This window comes from Grammomys surdaster, unplaced genomic scaffold, assembly GCF_004785775.1.
Source record: "Grammomys surdaster isolate TR1022 unplaced genomic scaffold, NIH_TR_1.0 126679, whole genome shotgun sequence".
In the NCBI taxonomy this organism is placed as follows: domain Eukaryota; kingdom Metazoa; phylum Chordata; class Mammalia; order Rodentia; family Muridae; genus Grammomys; species Grammomys surdaster.
In genome coordinates this window covers 4,758,037-4,781,497 of record NW_021621467.1, presented here as the reverse complement: position 1 = coordinate 4,781,497, position 23,461 = coordinate 4,758,037, and the positions used below count along the sequence as shown (strand labels likewise).

Genomic DNA, 23,461 nt, shown 5'->3' with positions numbered 1-23,461 from the left:
GCGTGGTCTTGGAAGTAACAATGGTTAACATTTAATGAGAGTAGCCAAATGTCCAACATCTCCTGAAGGCTACTCATGAGCTCATGTGATTCTCACTCCAGTCCCACAAGAAAATGGAGACAGGCAAAAGTTTAAGACTTGGCAAGCATAGGCTTACTCTTCAAAACCAGATAGCCTGCCTCAGTGGTCAAAGAAGAGTAGATTTCATAATTGCCATAAGAGGGAACAATTATGACTCCAGACAGTGCCTCAGTGGACAAAGGACAGTAGACTTCATAATGACTACAAGAGAGAACAATTAGGATCACAACCTAATCACCTGATTTGGAGAGTCTCTAGAAGTGATAAATAACATAGGTCCGGGTTGAGTTGTACTTTTCAAGATCTGTAGATCTTATAGACAACTAGAGTGCACATGTTGAGACAAGAAAGGAAGGAGGATCCACCTCTACTCCATCAGCACCCTCAACTGAATGTCTTTATCACCTCAACATTTATGGGTGGACTACTTTGGGTCAGACATAGAGAAGTCTAATATGTACACATATCTGTCACTGCTGATCACAACCAGAAAGAACACAGGGAAGGAAGACAACATATGAAGATGTTTTCAAGAGCTGGAAATGTGATAACTATGTTTAATTATATTAGCTGAATAGGAGGTAGCCCTATGAAGAGGTGAGATGGAGTTCTATGCTGACGGAATATAAGGCAAAATATAAACATATGTACACAGTCTACACAGAGGCACCCAAACACAACAATAGTACCACTAGCATCAGTAGCATTTAAGCAATAAAATTCAATAGGCAAACTTTAGCCAGAGAGAAAGAGAAAGGAGAAAGAAATGGGCAAGGAGAGAAATGAAAGACAGACAGACAGACAGACAGACAGATAGACAGACTGACTGACTATGCAGATATGAAGGACTCAGAAGAGTGTGGTCTTCCTGGCCAGAGAATTGAAGTGAATTATCATAACGTCTATCCAAAGGATCTTAAAAATTTTTTAATCTAGAGAATGACCAAGTCAGATCTGTACTTAGAAAGGTTTCTGTCCACCCCATAGATGGGTTCTTATAATAATGTATATTTATATAATCTCTGCCCTGTGAAATCTTCACTTTCATTACAGACTTGTCTTTTCTCACTTTATAGTCATAAAAGGACTTCTTGATCTCTTTGTCATTTTCTTCCATTAAAATAAAAATAACTTACTTTAATTCATATACTTTAATTCACACACTTAATTATTAGCGCACATCTTCCTAAATGTTTTTCATTCTGGGAAATATTCTACTGATTATTTATGTTAAAATTGGACATAAGGTTGCAAGAGGCATTACTTGTACATATGTATTGTTGATATTTTTATGCCAGGTTCTGCAGAATAAAAGAATCTAGAGTTTTCCTTTGAACAAAGGATATCCTAAGAGGTGTTCTTTGATAGAAATATTTAATCTAGCATGTTTATCACTTCATATGCTTCCAGGACATGAACAAGTTTTTCTTACCTCAATATAAATTACTTGAATCACCTGCCATGTGTATTATGGGGTTAATATCCAAATCAGTCTATCTCTGTCATAGACTGACATCTTGTCTAAGTTCCCTAATGACGTTGGTATTATGAGGGCATGATCCATTCTTTCTCTGTCAGATCTGTACCAGTGTTATCATGATTCATCCCTTCTTCCGATGATCAGGGACCGACAGTTTCAAGTTCATCTCCTAAGCATTACTATGGGTTTCAGAACCCTTGAAGCAATCTATAAAACAATGCTCTTCAAGAATGAAAAGGAGAGAAAGGTTGGTGAAGCTTTCAGCCATTCCCAGTAAGTTCTTAAATGAATTACTCACCAGTGGGGACGATCACCACTGGTTAAATGACTGTACTTAGAAATCAGCCATAAGGGCATTGTAGGCCATTGTAGACACCAATCTCCTACTTTGCTGACACACCTACCATCTTTGGTATGAAATCCTTCATTCTGCTCATAATTAGTGTCTCCTGGTACAACCAGAACCTGAATATGAAAACTGACAACCCCTGATACACAAGGATGTGTCAGAGACACAAGTTCCTCTTATTGATCCTCCCGAGGAAAATGTACAAAGTACAAAGATAATATTCCACTTATCTGTATATCTTTGTCTTGATTTGTATCAAGATCGAACTATTCTTATTCTATAACTGTATAAGCATTGTAGATATTCACACACAAATTCACATATTGAATACATTCCCTACCAAAATATTATTGTCCTTTACATGAAGTACTTTACTGTGACAAGTGAACATATTATCATTGAAAGAAGAAATTTACTTTTTAAAAGCCACTCTCTAAAAATTGAACCACTCTTAAAAATTCCCCAAAGGGAAAAAATTAAAAGCAACTTAATAGTTTCTCAGCTGGCAAAGGGTCTCCTGAGATTAATATAAAGCTTGTAGAGATCTACACAGCCCTTTTCAACAAACAATACTGAATTTTACAAGTAAGTGAAACAATATTGAATGGAAAATATGTTCATGAAGAAACCTATGATTCAGGATCACTATTTGGTATTTACTTATTTAAAGAAAAAAAATGTGACACAGAGAAACAGATGCTACATTGTGCTTTGTGTTGGAGAACCAGCACGCTTATTTCATATGTATGTAAATTTTTTTACATTACGTGACTTTTTGCTTATGAGTACTTAATCACAGCCACATTTTGTGGATAAGAAAGTGGGTGAAAAGCTGCAGGAGCCATTTCCATGCAATGTTACCTTTAAGGTTAGGCGAGATGATTCAGAACTGGAAAATGTTAAGACTAACTCCACTGGGATTCCAGAGCCATCATTCCTCAACACTCATGCAATATTTGCATTCGGATGGTGACAATACTGATAGTCTTATGCATACAAAATGACCTAAATATGATTTTGTTGAGTTCACTTTTAGGAACACATACACATTTATTTTTAAAAATGGAAGATGAGGTGAAATTGATATGTTATCCAATAAAATCTTTCCAAAATAAACCAAATAACATCACCATCTGACTTTCAGGGAAATTTTTGTTTCATAGAGAAACATAGGAGCTAGCCATAGATTCCAGAAGTCAAGTGTTCTTTTTAAAAATTTCAGATCTAAGTTCTTTTTAGAATTGCACAACACTAGGGTGCTTTTTATAGCAACCCTACATACCAGAGAGGGAGGGGGCAAAAACTGTGAAACAATTTAGGAAAGATTCAAGTTTTAATTTTTTAAATAATAAAAATAATATTAAATGAAAAATAAAACAAAGAAATGCCATCATAAAGTATCTGTAATAATCTCCTGCTGACACAACCTTAGAGCAAATACAGATGAAAAACCTTAGTATCCAATATAAGATTTTCTTTTAAAATTCACACTAAAGAAAACATTATTTAGAGCATTGGAGTACATGCCTCTGAATTCAGTACTCAGAAAGAGGAGGCAGGTAGTGGAGTCTCCAAGTTCTCTGAAAACTTCAACTAAGTGTGTCCATCAGGTGAGCAGAGCTAGGAGGAAGACCCTGCCTCAGTAAGGAAGAAGAAGAGGAGGAGGAGGAGGAGGAGAAAGAAAGGAGGAGAGAAGAAGAAGAAAAAAGCAAGAATACTATTTAAACTCAATTCTTAGGCTATAGGTTCTTGATACTTTTAAGACCCATTCTGTGATTCTTCTGCTTCCTATAAAAAGCAACTGCCAAGTAAGAAAAGGAACAAAATGTGTTCCATTCTTTTCTGTCATTCTATCCAAAGGTTGTCCTCTAGGGAGTTTGTTGCAGCACTGCTCAAAATTGGCCTCATGACTGCAATCGCAGCTAACCCTTGGGGCACTATCATGAGGTGAGTCAGGCCTCATCTCCTCTCACTTACTGTTCCAACTTCCTGGAAGCAGCAGCCTCCAGGGCCTCCATGAAGAGTCTACTCAGAAACTTTATTCCCTACCAAACACCTCAGGATATATCCCTTCTTTCCTTTTTTCCTTTGCTCTGCTTAACCTGTACTATTCATTTTGAGAGGCCTTTCCCATATGGCTGAGTTTCCCAAGTAGACCTCAGTTGTATCAGCTAACTGACAGATACATTTATTTATGAAAGTGTAAGAAAAGTAAATAAATGCCAGAAATTGCCGTAAAGCCTGTTTTTTAATTGGGATAACTGCTCGACTACAGCTTATGTGACCAGTCCACTTCCTTTTATACATACACAGTCACACACACAATGTCACACGCACATACAGGCACAGTCTCTAACCAAGTCACACATACATAGTCATATACACACACATCCAGTCACACACACACACAGGCACACACACATGCAGGCACAGTCTCTTACACACACAGTCATACACACAGTCATATACACAACATACACACATACTCGCACACAATATAACACATACTTTCCTTAAAAACCAAAGCATGAACGTATCTGAAACTGATGTTTCATTCTAGATGCTCCTCCCAAAATACTGTACCAAAATAAGGTGCAAAAATGTCGTCCCCATCACTGTTTTCCTAACAGCTGCACATCTCAAAAGACATTTCCTAGCCTTATCGAGAAGAATTGAATTCAGCTGTAACTATTGTTCTCTTAGCAGATACGCACGCTTTGTCTAAAGATTAACTATGGAAATATATTATTTAAACATAGCTCAGTTTTGATTTCATAGGTCACACACCAGTAGATTATAATAACTTCGTGCTACAAGCCCGCGTGTTTAATGCAGGTGGTGTGGCCAGCAGTTTCTTTCAAAACTATTCCTAAATGGTGCCATTAACATTATCAATAGCCTTCAGTCCTTACTATATCCTAGACATTGCTTTGTGCTGCAAATATGAGCTTCTAGAAAAAATAAAAAACTCAACATTCGTTTTCCATCTGCCAAGTAAGTGGGATATCTATGGAAAAAAAGAAGGCATCTGCCTTAGTGATTATGTTTCTTCTAGTTCAGCATGAAATCATCCATGTATGCTTCTACTCATTACTTATAATAACCCTTTCTGTGAGTAATAACGAGCATACGAAGAGTTTCTTTTAATCTTTAGTCCTCTTTTAATTTTAATTTTAAACTTTAGAATTGCATACATGACCACACTGTATTTACCACATTTTCATCTCTGTCTCAGCCCAGCCAACTCTTCTCTGTCTCTCAAATTCTTTGTCTTCTTTGGCTAGCCTATACCAAATCAAACTAGTGCTCATATGGAGCCAGTGAAGTCCTGAGTGAATGTCTGTTCTTGATAGGAGCTCAGCTATGTAAAAGACTAGAGTGTCTTACATTTTTGGAAATGTCAAAGCCTTCCCTGGGTAGGGCTCAAAGAAATGGCAAGCTGTTCTCTACTTTTTTTTTTTTTGTGCAGATGCGGATGTATGTGTAGAAAATGTGCAATACAGTGCTCTCCTTCCTTGACGTTCATCGCCTGAAGACTGACTTTTCCCCTACCGAGACTTCTACAAAGATTAGATAAGCCTACCTTCTTGTGCAGCTGTATGCAGTAACACCATGACCTCCCTCATCAACTGTGTGCAATAAATACACCAAGCTTCCGGGATGCTGTGGCTTCTCCATCTGAGAGCTTAAACCCTCAAAACCCCAGTTTTTCTGTACACATATCTGTCTTTTCTTCATTTCTTCTCTGTCTCAGTTAGGTCAAACCCACGGTAACATGAAAGAGAACACGAAGGGCTGTCCATGTATGTATGTGTATGGGGCCACCCACTGGAGCATGCTAAACCTACCAGGGATAAAAATGGAGCACTGATTGAGAAGACACCAAGCAAGAACTGGCCCAACTTGAGACCCATCCCCTGGGACAGAGACAACCCTTGATACTATTAATGATACTCTGCTATGCTTGCAGACCAGGGTATGTGTATAAGAGAATATAAAGAGCTGATTTCCATTTCTAAAATCGAAAAACCATTATGTGAACGTTAGGAGATATTCCATTATGGTTATAAAGTTCATTTCCAAGTAAGAAAGGCAACTGGGAACATAACTTTGGTGAGTTGTGGGGAAGATATAAATTTGATCTGACTAGAGACTGGAGTTCACTACAGTCAATAAAATGAATGTTTGAAATGGTCATAGAACTGAGAAAGTACTGAATGCTCAGCCTTAAGTGTGATATCCTTATCAACCTCCTACTCTATCAAGGGTAAAGACATATTCCAGAAGAAGGAAAAGAATGAATGTCAGAGGCTAGTGATGGAGAGATGTGCTATGAAATACTGCCCTTAGAGCATAGGTATAGCTATTTCACACATGAACCCATATTAACTGTGGCTACCTGTACAAGACCTGTATTGATACATGAAATGAACTTCATTCACATACTTCCATCTCTTAGTCACCGAATAATAATTATTATCTCTGAGTATTCACATAGAAAAGTGCTACTTTGTGTACTGAGGGAATTGATAAGTAGATATAAATTTAAATAAATTTAAAATAGATAAATAGATATAGTATTTTTAGATTTTGCAAGGCAAGAGACAAAAAGACATGAGACACTGGGTGGACATACTACTCCGCATATATGAGCATACTTCTTACTCATTGCACATTCTAAGTTCCTCTCATCTCTAGGGCGTTTTCACTGACTATTCCTTCTTTGTAGGTCATTTTCCAAGAAAGTTACATGTTGAATGCCCTCATTCCTTCAGGCCTATTGTGGAAGCTTTCAGTATCACTTTCAGTAAAGTAAGTTCTTGCATGTCACTTATTACAACCTTGTTTATTCCCTCTCTCTACTATTAGTAACTCCATGAATGTAGAGCAAAGTTCCTTGAAATTTACACAGCATATATAGTATATCCTTAGGAAACATTTGTGTCAAAGTCAACTAATGAGTCAGCAGATAAATGGGAAGGCCAAGTTTAACATGACACCAAGACAATGCTAACAAAGGAGTGAAGGAGCTGAAGGGTATTGCAACCCCATAGGAAGAATAACAATATCAACCAACCAGACCTCTCCCTCTGAGTTCCCAGGGACTAAACCACCAACCAAAAAGTACACATGGAGGGACCCATGGCTCCAGCTGCATATGTAGCAGAAGGTGCCCTTGTCGGGCATCAATGGGAGAAGAGGCCCTTGGTCCTGTGAAGGCTCAATTCCCTAGTGTAGGAGAAAGCAGGAGTGGGTGGGTGGGGGAACACCCTTTAAGAAGCAGGGGGAGGGGGATGGGATAGGAGGTTTCCTGGGTGGGGGAGGGTAGGAAAGGAGATAACGTTTGAAATATAAATAAAGAAAATATCCAATAAAAAAAATGACTGCCATTCTCCCTTTCTGTATAAAAATGAGAGAGCTAATCAATGCTTTCTTCTGGTTGTTCTAATTACTACATAGAACAGTTGAACTGTTTTACAGTCATTATACATATATTAAAAGTCTTCTGCCCTTGGCACTATAGATGTTGGCCTGCTCCAGATAATTTGTGGCCCTACTTTCTCCTTTCCAGCCTAGATTATCTCAGGATTACATAAGCCAGTACGCTGAACAAGGAGACATTTTACTTATTATTCTCCTGTAGCCAATTTATATGGATGTGATTAATTATGTGGTACATAAAATTGATTACCTAAAACCATCTGATTCATGGAATTTTTCTCATTTTCATCAAATTATTCACATTCTTTCTCATGAACTATCAAATAAGATATCGACTCTTTCTGTAAGCCTTGAGCTCTCAAGGGCTCTCTGTTCCTGTACAAAGTTCACAGGACATACTCATCAATTAAGCAGGAGTCATGTGGATGACTTATCCCAAAGCTCTATTTGAGCTTACGTTCTATTACCTTTCCCTCTTACAAAGCCTCCTTAGTATTGAATACATTTGATGGGAAGCAAAGGGAATAAAGGAAGGAGGGAAAGGAAGAGGAAGAGAGAAATAGAAGAAAGAAGGAAGGCAGAAGGGAGAGAATGACAAAATGAAACATGAGCAGGAAGAAGAGTCTATCTGTAGATAAGGGCCAGCAGTGTCAGCTGAGGTCCTCTTGTGCAACAGCACAGCCGTGCCTGTGACAATGACGTGAGTCATTAGTCACAGATTACAAGACCCTTCTGCAGGTGGACTGTCTTTCCTTGTCTCAGGTACCACCCAGGACAGTTGTGACTGGTAACTCCCGCCACTTTCCTGAAGGTATTCTGACTCTATAGAGGCCTCACAAGCCAAGACAATCATGTCACTGATTCCCCAACTTGAGCCAGATTACCTGTTTACCTGTTTACCTGGCCAGAACTAAGTAAACACAAATTAACCCACACCAGTTTCTCACCCTATAGGGCTAGGATGAGGGACCAGAACATTGCTTTTTAAAAGGTTCTCTCTTGAGGCCCACAGTTGTAAACAATTTTACTGGACACTTCTTGGAACCAGGTGAGCTGGGAACACAGTATTTCCATATAACACACTTCACCAAAATTATCCTAAATAGGTTGGACTATTTTTCCTCTCCAGCCTTGTCTAACATGTCACTTATCCACTGACTCTTTAAAACTGGAACACGAAAGTCTCTCTGCTCGCCACAAAGAAGGAAATAAAGAATTCCTTCAATCTGGAGCTTTTTGTTTACTGAGGTATCAATACTGGCATTAAGTCACAGAGATACTACCTATGAGAGTTATGTACCCTGTAGAAGTTAGTAAAGAGAAACCCACTAGGAGAACACAGGCAGCTTTGGGAGTCTGTGTTCCTGGGTCAGAATCAGAACTCAGCTAAGTCACCACGCAAAACATACCTAGGGGAGTAAACAAGAATAAGCTTTTAGAATATGTGTTTAGAAGCTTACTCAGGCACGCCTATTATTTAGAGATCCACACTGGTCCACGGGGGAGCTTTAGGAATGAAGCTTCAGGCTCAGTCTGGCCACTATAAACTGGGGCCACTTGTATCACTGCTTTTTCCATGAGGAATTTAAGGGGTGTGACTGCATCCTTTCCAACCCTGCATTCCACATGTGACAAAACCGATCCAGCTGTTTGTCTGAAAGAAATTCCTTGCTGTCCTTAAAAATTAAAAAGCAAGTGGATATCCGTTCTCCAGGGGCAAGCCTCCAGCTGGAGCCTGGTAGAGGCAGTTGCGAAATGGCGTGCTCCAAAGGGCATCTGCTTTCTCAAATTCTTACCTCGCCATAGGGGGGTTAGCCCCATCTTGCTTTTTGAAATGGCAGATTCGGGATGCAAGGTGTTGGCTTGGCCCAAAGCTCTTGAGAAGTGTTCATCCACTACTGACCCAATGTCTCCCTGGAAATAAGTGAAAAGGACACAGCGAGAGTTAAGGTACTCCATCTCGGCAGGCTGGTCTTTCTCCTCCTCCTCCTCCTCATCCTCCTCCTCCTCATCCTCCTCTTGTTTGCTGGGAAGCGTGACTTCCAGAGAGTCCTGCATCTTGCTGTATACCGCTAACTTCTTCTGGGATAGAATAAACAAAACATAGTATCAAAGACAGTTTGTGGCAAAGCATTAACTATTTAACTTTTCACTTTAAAAAAAAACAGAATCTAAATATTAACATATGTTTGCAAACTGATTCTCCTTCATCTGTTTTATTCCATCTTTTCCTTCCCCAAACCAGTTGCCTCCCTCCCACACTAAGAAAAAAAAAGTCTGTTATTCCAAATTTGGCATTGGAGAGGGCTACTATCAAATTGTATAATTTCAGAGTGTCAGACAGCATTTTTGTTTGTTTGTTTTTAAACACTGCTATATTAAATGAATAACTTTTTAAAAATACGACAGATTCCCTTTGGATTTTTTTAAGGCTCAATTTTTATGTACTTTAAACAGATTTAATGTACATTTAACTACATTCTACTTAAGGACAATGGAGGAGACACGAGAGCTAACTGTCCAGGGAAGGGTGGAGAGGAAAAAAGCATTTCATAAATGAAATAAACTAAAATAAAAAACTGGAATGCACCATCCTATAAAAGGATTTGGCAGATGTGCTGAACTCATTTCTCAAACATCAAACTGAAATGACAGAGTAAGTCTGTGTGAAGATCCATTTTGCACGGACCATGTTTTTCTTATGTTCCACTCACTACTATTATCATAGAGGGGGAGAAAGAGTTTATTGTGGCTTACTGAAAATGCAACAAAATACTAGCAAGGATTAGCTCTTCAAATAAAAATGAGCAGAGTTGGATATCTTAAAGTATTTCAACATACAGTCGGTCATACCTATAGTAATCACTTATCTATTATCCAAGAAAGTGTCCTCAAACCTCACGTATATGACTTGAGTTGATTTTTATAACTATAACTTGGTTATTATTGCTGTATGTTTCTAAAAGACAAAGAAACTAAGGTATAGAGAAGTGAAGGAAGCTGCCAATAGTCACAAGGAATATGTCTGGTGAAGATAGAATGCAAAGAAAGTAAACATGTGTAGACATATATTGTAAAACCATGGGAAACAAGGTAGCAATCTCTAGTATGGCGGGGTAGTCTCCAAATAACTATGATCAACATTGTTTTACTGAATGGAAATTTAGCAGCTAATTGTTATTTTTTATTACATCAGCTGTTCAATTTTTCCAAACATTTTCACTGAGTATATAATGACTTAAAGATTACCAACAACTTCACTGTGAATAATACATAAGAATAAACTCTGAGTGACCACATAAACATTCTCTATGAATAACATAACAACAAAATTCAAATTTTTAAATGCCATATCTTATATCATTTTGTTATTTCTGCAGAAATTATATATGCTGGAAAAATAAGTCTGAATAGCAAACCCAGATAATTGTGAAATCGTAAGTAGTTTTACATATCTTATCACTATATAACTCCCATTTAATGTTTCTTATGTAATTCCTAGTTTTGGAACCAATAAACACAAATCATAAGTTTATCTTTAATCAATCCATCATTTTCTTCTAGCAACAAATATATGATTCTTATTCCAGGTGGTTCTAGAAATGGACACATGATACGTGACTGATGAATATGTGGAAGATGTTACTTAAATATATATTTGCCATTTTTTATTTAAAATTTGTGTCCATGTGGTTAGTGTTTTCTTATGAATAGATAATTTAGTCCATGTGAAGGAAGGTATCTTATTGATGAACAGGTAGTTATAATGCTGTCTGGTTATACTTCTTGTAATCTGCTTTTGTTCAAACTTGACTTCAATAGCAAAATACCACATTAAAATATGTTACATAAATGTAGGAATTGAGCTAAATAACTTTTAGTTTTGAATTTCATTGATAGAATTAAACAAACACTATAATTTACTGGTCAAATAACAGTGAAATTTTTCTGGGTGCATGGATATTTACTAAAAACCTGCATGGATGTAACTATGCATAACTCTGTCCTGCCTATTCTGGTTTATTTGAAAGATCACTTTTATACTGAAATAAATGTGAAGCCGATCCCCAGAGTAGTTTCTGTGTTCAGAGTGTTCATCATTGCCCAGGAGACTAAGGAGGGTGTGTTTGCCCATACCTCTTCTATACCTTTATCTTATCTTTATGTTTTAACATTTATGTTGATCACAAAAATAAAGGAAAGGGTTTCTTTTACTGACAACAACAATTACATCTTAAGTAAGCTAAATTAAATATACGCAAAAAATCTTAACAAACTATAAACCCTACCATAAATACAAAATAGCTTTGTGATAAGTGACGAGCACCATAAGCCATCTCAAGATTAATTGCTGGCAATTGTTGTTAAATGATAGATTTTCATTTTAGGGTTGCACAGTTTTGTAAATTCTGCATAATTCAGGGGGACTTTTTCTACCAACCATGGAATGGATGACTACACATAAATCCATATTTAAAATCACATTCTTATCCATAGGGAGTAAGGAAAAGAGTAAGTTGTCTTATACAAAAGTAATTATCATTCATCTCATTTGCAAAAATCTTTCCTTTGTTGATGCATTCATTGATGCTCTGCACTCTTAAGTTTCATACATAGACAACCTATCTCTCCTTGTACAACTCTACCTGACAAAATATCCCCTGTTAACACTGTGGATATCTGTAGTTTAGTCAAAAACGAGCCTATGATCTACTAACAACAGTATATACAAACGTTTAGGAGTCTACTTATACTTCCCCCCATATTTTGCTCTAATTTTCATAAATTATAGTGAAACTATTTGAATATTTACATTTCTGACATATACTTAGCCTTGAAATATCACCAGTTGAAGTACGAATTTTAAAGTATACAAAAGGCCTGATAATTACCAAGACTGCTAAGTTAGAATATGCATAAGAGTTTTAACTAGCAGGAAGGGACAGCAGGAAGGGACAGCAGGAAGGAGGCAGGAAGGAAACAGAAACACATCCCTTAAGCTGCTTCCTATGGCTTCCATGCTGACATCACACAATCTAACTTCTCAGACTTGAGCAGCAACCGCTGTATGACACCAGTGCTTCCTGCCTGTTCTTTGAACCTATTCCTCTTTAGCTACATTCTATATGCTCTTGGCCTTGGATTTTTTCATGCTACTTCCCCTAGGGTTGCATGTTTTTGTGGGGAAAATATATATATATATATATAAAAAAACTAAAAGTGGAGATTAAATCTCAGAGTATCAGAACATAAATGTGCAGAATCAAGACAAAAATGTCACCTAATTCATTCATTTTTCCAAATGCAATCACTTTCTATAATATATCTGAATATCAGGTTAGTATCTGTATTCTTCTTAGAAGGTTGTGAAGAATTGTTTTTTTAAAAAAACAAAACAAACAAAAAAGTCACCAAAAGAGCTCTTAATAACTGTGAATTGGGGCTGTACAGATGGCTCAGTGAAGAAAGCATTTGGAAAGCTGAATTTGGGTCCCCAGTACACTGGATAGGCTTAGAAACCAGCCTCTAATACAAGCACTGGGGAGGCAGTAACAGAAGACCCCAGCTGAATACCAAATACGTGCACTCTGGGTTCTAGTAATATACCTTACCTCACTCTTTAAGGTGGGAAACAATGGAGCAAGACAGTCAAACACAACCTCTTGGCCTCCACACACACCTAAACACAGAAACACAGAACCAAGCATCCCCTTATACACATGTATATCAACAATCATGTGATCACACATACACAGCTATGCTTGTATAACATACACACACACACACACACACACACCAACACTCATGATAAGTTGGTTTGGGTAATACACACTGCTCAGTAGAAGCCATTTTCTCCCCTCCAAAAGATACCAGTTTGGTCAAGCAAGCAAGTGGTTAATAGGTAGAGTTAAGGCCAGCTCACAAACATGAAAGGTACAAGAATAAAGGAAAGTTGGGATAGGTAATACAAACCCTAGTGATCACCTCAGAGCTTGCAATCAGGCCCAGCAGAAACAAACATCAACAGAAATGTACAGGGGAAAGGATTTTGTCTGACAGGAGAAAGACTTCCAGGTCAGGAGCCAAATACCACTAACTCCCCAAGGCTTAAGCCACAAAATACCAAATGCTTATTGTGTATGTGTGGAAAGTTTCATCCTAAGGAAACAAAACTATGTTAATGAATCACTGAAGTCACTAGATATTTTAGAAAAAGGATCTGAAAAAAGAAGAAGTTCGAATGACTATCTCTTTTAAATGAAGTGACTGTTTTGTGTTAAAAAGAAAGAAACAAAGAAAGAAGGAAGGGAGGGAGGGAGGGAGGGAGGGAGAGAGGAAGAGGAGAGGAAGGTTTGAATGACTAGTCTATTTTTTTTTTATTTCTTTCTTTTTCTTTTTTTTTCTGGTTTGGATTTTTTTTTTTTTTTAAGATAGGGTTTCTCTGTGTAGCCCTGGCTGTCCTGGAACTCACTCTGTAGACCAGGCTGGCCTCGAACTCTCGAACTCAGAAATCTGCCTGCCTCTGCCTCCCAAGTGCTGGGATTAAAGGCGTGTGCCACCACTGCCCGGCTTGACTAGTCTATTTCAAAAGCATTAAGTCCATAAAACCAACTCATTGATTTTTTTATCATGATTTTAGAATTTACTTATAGAACAGATACTTTAAAATATCTCAGAGATCTCTGGGTATATCAGGAAATATGTAGTTCAATTGGCTTAAAAAAATATGCCACAGAACATCTCTCATTATATTAAATTTTCAAACAACATTTATTTATCTGTGTGTGCCTAAGTATGTGTGCATGTGTTTTTGCGTGTTTCTATGTGTGTCTTTGTGTGTATGTTTGTGTGTTTGTGTATGTGTGTATTGTGTGCCTGTGTGTATTTTCAGGAATGTGTGCCATAGCTTATACATGGATGTTCTCTGACATCCTAAAGGAGCTAGTGGAAGAACAAGGATGGAATCTGGGTCATGAGGCTTGAAGGTAAGTACCATCTCATGAGAACAATAGCTTTTGTTTCCTTTAATTTTTCTCTTATATGCAAATACTTCCCAGAATGTCTCTCAATTTGCATATGCAAAAAACATCTTTCCTTAGCTAGGATCACTTGACTACTAACAGTTAGGAATTAGAACCTGTTTCTGTCTAAAATGCATGTGCTGAGTAAGCATGCCAGTGTGCTTGAGTTGCTATACAACAATTATTTTGACTGAAGAAACAAATTGAAGCCATCTCGTAATGAGAAGAACAGTCCACAGTTATTTACAATCTTAAGAATCTAGAAATAAAAATGTGGGTGAGCTGGAGATGGAACTAGAGCCCTTGCCTAGCACGCATGAGGCTCTGGATTTGATCCTTCGTACCACAAAGGAAAAATAACTTTAGCTTGAAAATGACAACATCTACTAAGTAATATAGTGACCTTAAAATGTATATATACTCCTAGATGACAATGAACTGCTATGTCTAACTAGACTGTCACTGGCTAGATATATATTGCACTTGTTTCTAATTTTTCTGTAAATTCTATTTTGGGTATGTGAACAGTCAGTTTCTAAAGAACAGTCAGTCATACTTCAGGATGCTGTGTTTGTTATATTTGCTTATTTTATTTTTCTATTATTTTCTTAATAGCAGGGAAGAGCAATCAAAAATACATCATTATTCAACATGATAGAGTTGGAACATATAGCTTCCAAATAAATCTACTCATTATAAAAAATCTAACCTACCTCCCTCAAGAATGAAAATTTTCTAGTTTTTACAATGTTCAAAAAAAATGTGCCACAGGCTGAGAAGCAATTTCAAAATTTGCATTCCCAAAATGTTTTAAACTATGATCACATCATTAGGGAATGTGTTATTTCTCAAAGCGACTACTTTGAATGAAACAAGTTTCCCTTGTATAAATTTCTGGTATATTTGTGTAATCTCTTAGTTAGACTTAGGATACAACCTCTATTCAATTATATGTCATTCATTCATTCATTCATTCATTCATACATTCATACATTGTATCCATGACTTTGCAAATATTTAGATATGCAGAATGAAAGGTTCAGCCAGGGCCAGAACTGAATCTGTTCACATACTTGGAAATGCCTTGCTAGGGAGGCAATAAATAGAGACTTCCCCTGTGGATTATGACTGTAGTAAACTGTATTATTTTTCTGAGTGTCTAGTATTCCAAACTTTGCAAGTAAGACAAGCAAGGCAATAACATTAGGCTAACTCAGAATTGTTTTCAACTCTCTATGGAGGTTTATTTAGTAAAACAATGCTAAAAACTAATGTGACAAAGAAGACTTGACCAAAACAAAGTCCATGAATCTCAATAGCAAGTAACACAGTGCAGTAGCCCTTGGCTTCCACTTGTGAAGAGAGGGAATCCTGACTCCATTATCCTATAGGCTTCATAATAAATACATATACATATAATTTCAATGTGTAATCTTTATATCAGCAACATGTTGTATCTTCAGATATATTCACAGTTGATTTGGTTTCCTGTATTGGCCACCTCTTCCAATTTTACAAGATACTAGCCAAAACTCCAAATCTACAGAGCACAGAAGCCTGATTTACTTCCAGCTGTGGGTCATCTAGCTCAGCTCCTTGGAATTAGCTATGGTGCTTCTTTTATCTATCTCCATATAAACAAGAAAAGATGAATATGTCTTTGCAGATCTCCTACAGCCCTGAAGGAATGATATAGATTGAAGAAGAAAAGACACCTGTTGAGTTCAGGTCATCTTCTTATTCTGCTCATCTTTGGGAGACCAAGTAAAAAAATAGTTAAGTTTCCCTAGTTCAGACTACACTTGTAAATTACTGGCATAAATCTGGAATCCACTGAACTATCTACAAATATGGCATTTATGAGTTGTTCTAACAACAGCTGTGTAGGTCTAGTGGTTCAAGGCACTTTCTGGGTCGGTCTAAATGAGTCGACAAAGCATAAAACCAGCTGCTTTAAAGAGGTGCATTTTGAAAAGCTCAGAGCAGGCAGAGCTTTGCCCTGGATCATTGCCTTCACAGTTCGTCAGAACTGAATCTCATCTACTACAGAGTGCTAGGTTTTCAAATGAAAATATTGGAACCTTCTTCTGGAGACAATACCCTTTTCCCTCCTTAAATCTATTGCTGGTTGTATACATTCTGAGATTTTAAAATGAAGAAGGTCACTGAAAACAGGACCTGTCGGGGAGGAGATTCAATTCAGGAACATGTTTTAAATGACTGTCCTCTACCTGACAGGTTTACTTTGGGACCTGCCCTAGCATCATGCACATAATTGCTTTTGTCTCTTAGAAAATTCTCTTTCTGCAGATGGTCCAATGGGGTTGTTAGTTTAGTGTCTCATCTGTGGTAGTGGGAAGAGATGTTAAAGTAAAACAGCAGGGCTACTGCTCCAACACCATTTCCCTTGATATGCATCCTCTCTGCATCATCTCAAGCTGTGGGGAGGGTCTACCAAATACTAGAAAAAAAATGGGTGCTTTTTGCACATCAGTCAAATCCATTCTCTTCGATTTCTGGTGGTCCTACCTCCTGCTGGCCTGACTTCTTGGTGAATACATGCTTGCTATGTGAGACTCTGAAGATTTCAGTCCCATCCTCTCTGGCATCATTGTGATCTCCATGGTAAATCACTGCTCTGTCAATAGTTTGCTTACTTTTAAGCTTAACTATTTCTGTTCTGGACTTCTTTTTGCTGAGAAGTCACTAGGAACAGGAGACAGTGGACAACCTAAGCTTTCAAGTCTTTGCCATCAAGTTAATTTGTGTAACATGGAATTAGAGAGACTGCTCTTTTTCAAAGAAGTTCTGTATAAATCCTTACAAATATATTTAAGACCTTGCTTACAGTTTCAAGACAATTAAATCCTCTGCCTTAAATAATTTGACTGGGCAATGAAACTATTTAGATTAAAACTGAGCTCTTACCTCCAAATAAATCTAATCTTATATTTGAATACTAATGAAATCTAAGACACATAAATGTGACTGTTAAAGCCATTGGTTGCATTTTATTTTCAATAAACAAATGGTCATTTTCTAAGTAGATACACAACTTCTTTAAGAATACATAGACAGCAAAAGTCATTAGCATAATACAACTGCTTGCAAAGAGGCATTGGAATTTTTAAACTTAAGGAAAACAAAAGTACACTACCCAAGAATGGGAAAGAATATCAAGCTCCAAGGCCAAAGAATCTACTTCATATTAATCTTTCTTATCAAAAAAGCTGATTGGGGTGCAAAGACAAAAAAAAATAACCTGTTGTATAATGAGGAGACAAAAAAGGTCTGGGAAACTGCATGCCATGGTACAATGACGCTACTCCAGGAAAGGAGATCTGCTGGTCCTTACTCTGTTACCAATCAGCATAGAAATTTTAGCCAGGAATTTCAACCCCATGGATCTGGATTTTCCCGTTTATAATATGTTTCCTATCCCCCAGGATTTTCCCATGTCCAAAACAGAATCTCAGAGTCATTTTAAAACTTAACCAAGGTAACAGAGAACAGACAAGGAGTTTGAAAACTCTTTACAAGCATCACTGGAATCTTGCCTATCAAACTTTTTTTCCCACACAGTTCCTATCCTTAAAGAAGACAGAATAAACATGTTCTAACTTATAGGAAGCTGACGGTGACCATTAAAATCTATATAGACGTGGAAATTCAGCTACTGTTCTCTCTTTGTCATCTCTTCTAAAACCATGTGTAAGTCTGAAAGCTTGACTTTAAGTGACCTCCCGAGTTTTAACATTCTTAATATGGGAGAGGATTTAGACAACAGACTGTCTGCATTTTAGATGAGAAGTCCACTGAGTATGAAGGGAATCTTATGATTTCATATTGTTGTCCTCAATTTTTCCTGACACGTCGAATTTCGAAACTTTGTGCTGTTTCCTACTGTCACTAGTAGAATACAAGCACATTCCTTTCTGTTCACGTTCTGCAGTGTCATCAGCTTCAGAGCATGTACTGAGACTGAGTCAAGACTTCTCCCAGGGAGATATGGAGGAGGGCTGTCCAGAGGCTGTGGAGAGATGCTGAGGCTGAGGACTTAGTTGCTTAGAATCTCTCACTAAATTCTGCTTCTGTAAAGCTCTCTGGAAGATTTAAGCCCAGCACACAATTTCTAAGAATTAAATCCAAGGATTATAAATGTACTCAGACACTACAGATTAGTTTGATTGGTTAAACTGGATTAGTACACTATAGTGTGGCATTTATATGTAGCTTATTGGTGTTTTTTAAACACTCATCTATTACCTGCCAACACATACAATATGTTCAATAAAAAAAAATCTATGCTTCAAACTTCCAGATTTAGCAGAAAAGCTGATAGAACATATGGCTAGAAAATAAATTCTTTTCATTTCTAAAAATAAAAAAAATCAGAGAGGAAAAATGCACTCCATGCTTAAGATCAATCATAATGAGCTATTTGATAAACTAACATGTAAGAACTTCAGAGCTAGGAGTGTGTATAGTTTACAGGTGGGCTGAGTGCCTAGCACGTGTGAGACCCTGCATTCCATCCCCTTGCCTTCCAGAAAAAGGAAAAACAAACACACAAGTACTTAAGATCCCCACTTTTGAGGAGAGAAAACATCTAAGGGATACATTGTTGCAATTGAATGTAGAAGTCCCAGGGAAAATGTCATTTTCCTGGCATCATTATTTCATGAATGATCACAATATTTTTTGGATTACTGTCGTTTTTATGTTTCAATTTTTCTTCCACCTCAAAAAATCAAGTTGTTTTTACTGTGATTGTTGTTGTTTAATGCAGTAAGAGATGTAGCCCTCATTTTTATCTCCCAAGCAAAATGCCATTAGGGGGTCACATCCCATGTGCCAAGCAAGCAACTTTCATGGATAATAATGATAAAACCTTACAGAATGCAAAAACAACAAAAATATGTATTCTCAGATGACTGCATTAGGGCCAAGTCAATATTAGGCCCACTTCACCCACGCACTGCATAGTCTAAAAATGCTGTCAGGCTGATAAGAATTTCTTGACTTACTCTTTCTTTCAATAAAAAAATATAGGTCATCAAAATAAGCCCTAACAGTAAAAGAACAGTAATGATGCTGTTAAGTCTCTTTAGTTCAATAACAGTCGAATACTATATGTACTTAGATAAAAATTTAAATATCAAAGAAACCAATTTAATGAGAGATGTGTGCAAGTTTCCATGTGCACCTCTCAACTAAATCCTTACAGTAGACTCAGGCACTACATAAATGGTGTCTATAGACGCTCAGAATATACCAGAAGCTGAGCATTTGTGAAACTTCACAACAGACAGTTTAGGCTCTTTCTGTGCTTTATTCTTATTTCCTTTGCCAGCTTGTTGATAATTTAGCAAAAGAATGGAATTTGGGGCTCAATCGTAGATCTATTGCAAAATGAGATAAAGCACTCAGAGGCAGTTCACATTGAAAACTAACTTCAATGATTAATGATTTTTAATTTGCCTAATACATCCTTTGATTTTTCTTACTGAAGGAGAATTACAATGCTGACCTCTACTACAGACTCATTTCAATGGAATTAAATTTATAATTCCATAAGAGACAACCATACTCGCAACACCTACTATTCCTTACTTTTTCAGAAGAGAAAGTTATCTCTCTGAATATTTAGAAACATCTAAGACTCTTGTTCATCCACATTCTAACTGATAATTGAAGCCCTCTACAGCATAAGAGCTGAAGCAATACCCAAGGTCTCTGCCTGGATTGAACCTACGACACTACTATTTATATGTGTTTTGTTTGCCACTCTTGACCACAAAATACAAGAAAATGTTTCCCCATCTCTCCTATCGAAGGTAATTTTGTTTTAAAGTGGTAAAGCTATCTAATTTTAAAGTAAATAATAAATACTAGTAAGGAAGTAGGCTCTTCTGTCTTGTGTCTCATTGGTCTACATGAAGATGGAAATGTTTAATGGTGAATCCTGGACTTGTACCCTTTCAGAGTTAGCTGAATCTGACAGCCACTGAATCTCAAACAGAGTAATAGTCTCTTTCCCAAAAAGTAGCCCTATACTTCTAGAAAAGGGACAGGGAAGAAGGAAAAATAGAAATTCAAAGGTCAGATTGCTCCAAGGGTCAAACCCTGAAGGCCAGAATAAAACATACAGTTCCTAAGAAATGAAAAACAAGTCAAAAGAACCCTGTAAATCATTATTTTCTAACTATATCTAGACATATTTTTATGTTTAGATAAAATTAGGCTACTCCAATCCCGGATTCAGTATACCCCCTTGTCACAGGCACATTTTATTGTTTTTAACATAGTTCTAACTACATTTTGGTGCACTTGCTATGTGGCCGCAGAGTAATCTCAAGAATTCCTAGTGGCTAGTTTTTCCGGTGTCTCCTCTCATCATCTCCTAGTTGTCGGGTCCTTTTTACCAACATTTTCATTCCCTTGGCTGGGTGGGGCCCAGGCATGCCGATACTCCTGGCTACCTCTGAGCTAAGAAACACAAGTCCACTTATGAACACCAACCAGCTCTGTGCTTTGTTAGGAATAGAAAGTGAATGAAGAGCCTTTTGAGAATCCCTATCTAAATCACAGCCGCAGGGAGAAAGGCAATGGATAAGTTCTAGAAACACCAAATGTGTCTTACATCCGACCAGTGTTCCACCCTAAAAGTCCCAGACCGGTCACTACATGAGTTTCCTGTTCAGGTAACCTCTGCTATATCAGTCGCACACTCCCGCCACTTACTCCAGAAAACGCTGGAATATTCTACTTGCCCAAGGAAACTAAAGTATTTGAGTTAAAAGTTTACTCACACAGTCCTAAGACAGATGCCTTTTGTGAGCTTCAGGGAACTGCGTCCTACGGACCAGCGCAGCTGGGAGCAACAGTCTCTGAGTCCAGGTGACACAGCTTAAATAAGCCCCCGGCCAGGTAAAGCCTTTCCAGAGATCCCAGCCCTGCCATGCTCAGTTCTGCCCTTCCGGGAGTGTCTTTTTCTTCCTATGGTTCCCAGCAAATCCTAAAGCATCCTTCACGGCCTCGGGACCCGACGGGGCACGGTGTGAGCCTGACACCGATACCCGGCGCCCCTCGTCCCCGCCCCCGGAAGGCTGCTCGGCCGGTGACTCACCTGCTGGCCAGGTTGGGGAGCCGGATGATAGCAGGCTGTAGGGCAGGTTGCAGCTGCCACAGGGTTGGGCAGATACTGGGGCGCTCCATACGGCTGGGGGTGATACATCACCTCCGCACAACTCATGGCAGCGGGGCCAGCGGCGGCCCCGGAGTCGCCGCCTCTGCTCTACGCGCTGGCGCGAGGGGCGCCACCGCCACCGCCGCCGCCGTCCGCGTCGCTGAACCAGCTGCTACTGCGGCTAAGGCGGGTCCTCGGCTGCCTCGGGCTCCGCGCCGGGAGCGAGCTCCGGAGGGGTTGGCAATCAGCGGCGGCCCATGCGCGGGCACCTTCATTTTCAGCCCCTCCGGGTGCCCCCTCTCCTCGCGCTTATATAGCGACGGGGCGACGCTGCAGCCCGCCCCGCGGCAGGAGCATGACAGCGCTCGGCTCTGGCTCAGGCGACCGCATCCGAGGTGGGAGCCTACTCCGCAGCGCCAGCAGCAGCGGCAGCCAGGTCCCAGCTAGAGCCGCCCCAGGAGCCGAGCGGTGGTTTGCATACACACAATGCACGCCCGGGACTCGTCCTATCACCAACGCGGGCAGCTGGGCGAGGACCGGGAGGCGGGGGCAGGATAGCCGGAATGTGGGGAGGCGGGGAGCTTGCCTCCCCAGCTCTCAGGAGCAGTTTATCAGAAAAGTTCCACCAACTCGGGTCCACAGCGGGCGGGTCGCCCAGCAGGGGGACCCTGGGGAGGGCGGCTGCGGATTGGAGCGAAGTTTGCAGCCCTCTCCGCCTCCAGGCGAGAGATGCTGGTGGGAGGAGATTGGTATGCGAGAGGCTCCGCGCCCTCAAAACTCCGCCGGTCCCCACCCAGTCTCGGTCACCTGGCGGCCTGGCCAGGGTTGCTCAAGTTCTGGGAGCTTTTTCATACAGCATCAACTCCGATGATGCTAGAACCAGATTAAAGGAAGGACAAGTGTAAGTGAAGAGAGTGATAAAACAGGCCGGGGGAAAATACGGGATTCGTCCCTTCGTTAAAAGTAAACCTAAATGAAAATTAACAGTGCCTTTGAAGTGCCCACAGGCTAACAATACTTGTTTCTTTGCAACATCTTCACTTAAAAGACACATTTTGATGGCTTGTCATCCTGGTAGGATAAAGGGATACCTTTTCTGGCCTTTACCAGCTGGTTTGAATGCAGCCAGAGAAATAATTGGCTACCCATTAGCTACCATTTAAATGTGTTGTTTATATGCAAATAGCTTAAAACCTTCTACAAAATGAAATAAAAACTTATTTTTAAGAATATAATTATACTCCAGTATAGTCATCACATCTAACTCAACCTTTACCTCTCTGACAAACAGAAATTTTTTCAATAAAGACCAAAAGGCCTAGACTTTTTCAAAGGAAATAACTCTTTGTGGAATGTGTTAATGTTGCATAGAGTAAATCACACATACACACACACACTCACAAAGACACATACACACTAAAGCTCATACTTTGAAGCCATTACACCCTCCCACCAGAACCACCTCTGTTTTGGGGGACAGTTCTTTAAAGAGGTGACATATGCAAGTATAGGTGTGTGCATGGCTATATCTCCCTTACACTCACACAAACTATAATGATTGCGTTGGTTTTTTTTGTGATGGCTTCATACATTCATTATTTTGTCAGCCAAATCTTAAAATGCGATTATTAAGAGTTTATGTAGTTCAGATTTTAAACTGTACCCTTTCTGGTGGAAGACTACTCCTATCAAGGAGATATAGAAGAACTTGCTTTATATGATTATAACTCCCTTGTCCCAAGGTGATATACTCTGGTTAGACCCTTTTTCTGGGATCTACACTCATCGGTTACAGCTTCTCTCCAGGCAGTTCTGAGGGGTACAGAGTCATAACAGCATCCATCTACCCACATTCCAACCTGAGCTTCCTCTTTGGGTGTCTGCCACGGATAATGAAA

The 23,461-nt window shown here is 38.9% G+C and overlaps 1 protein-coding gene across 3 annotated transcripts in view; it reads right to left on the bottom strand.

The window, feature by feature from the left end:
* Vgll3 (vestigial like family member 3) overlaps nt 1-22,066 on the bottom strand; it is a 46,933-nt gene extending 24,867 nt beyond the window's left edge. The window contains exons 1-2 of one of the 3 annotated variants that reach the window (XM_028761169.1): nt 21,504-22,066; nt 9,149-9,434 (exon numbers count right to left, since the gene is read on the bottom strand). In XM_028761169.1, the coding sequence (XP_028617002.1) occupies nt 9,149-9,434; nt 21,504-21,629 (412 nt within the window). In that variant the 5' untranslated portion in view covers nt 21,630-22,066. The remainder of the gene's footprint in view (nt 1-9,148; nt 9,435-21,503) is intronic. The other 2 variants (XM_028761170.1, XM_028761171.1) reach the window with 2 other exon arrangements.
* Between the last annotated feature and the right edge of the window lie 1,395 nt (nt 22,067-23,461).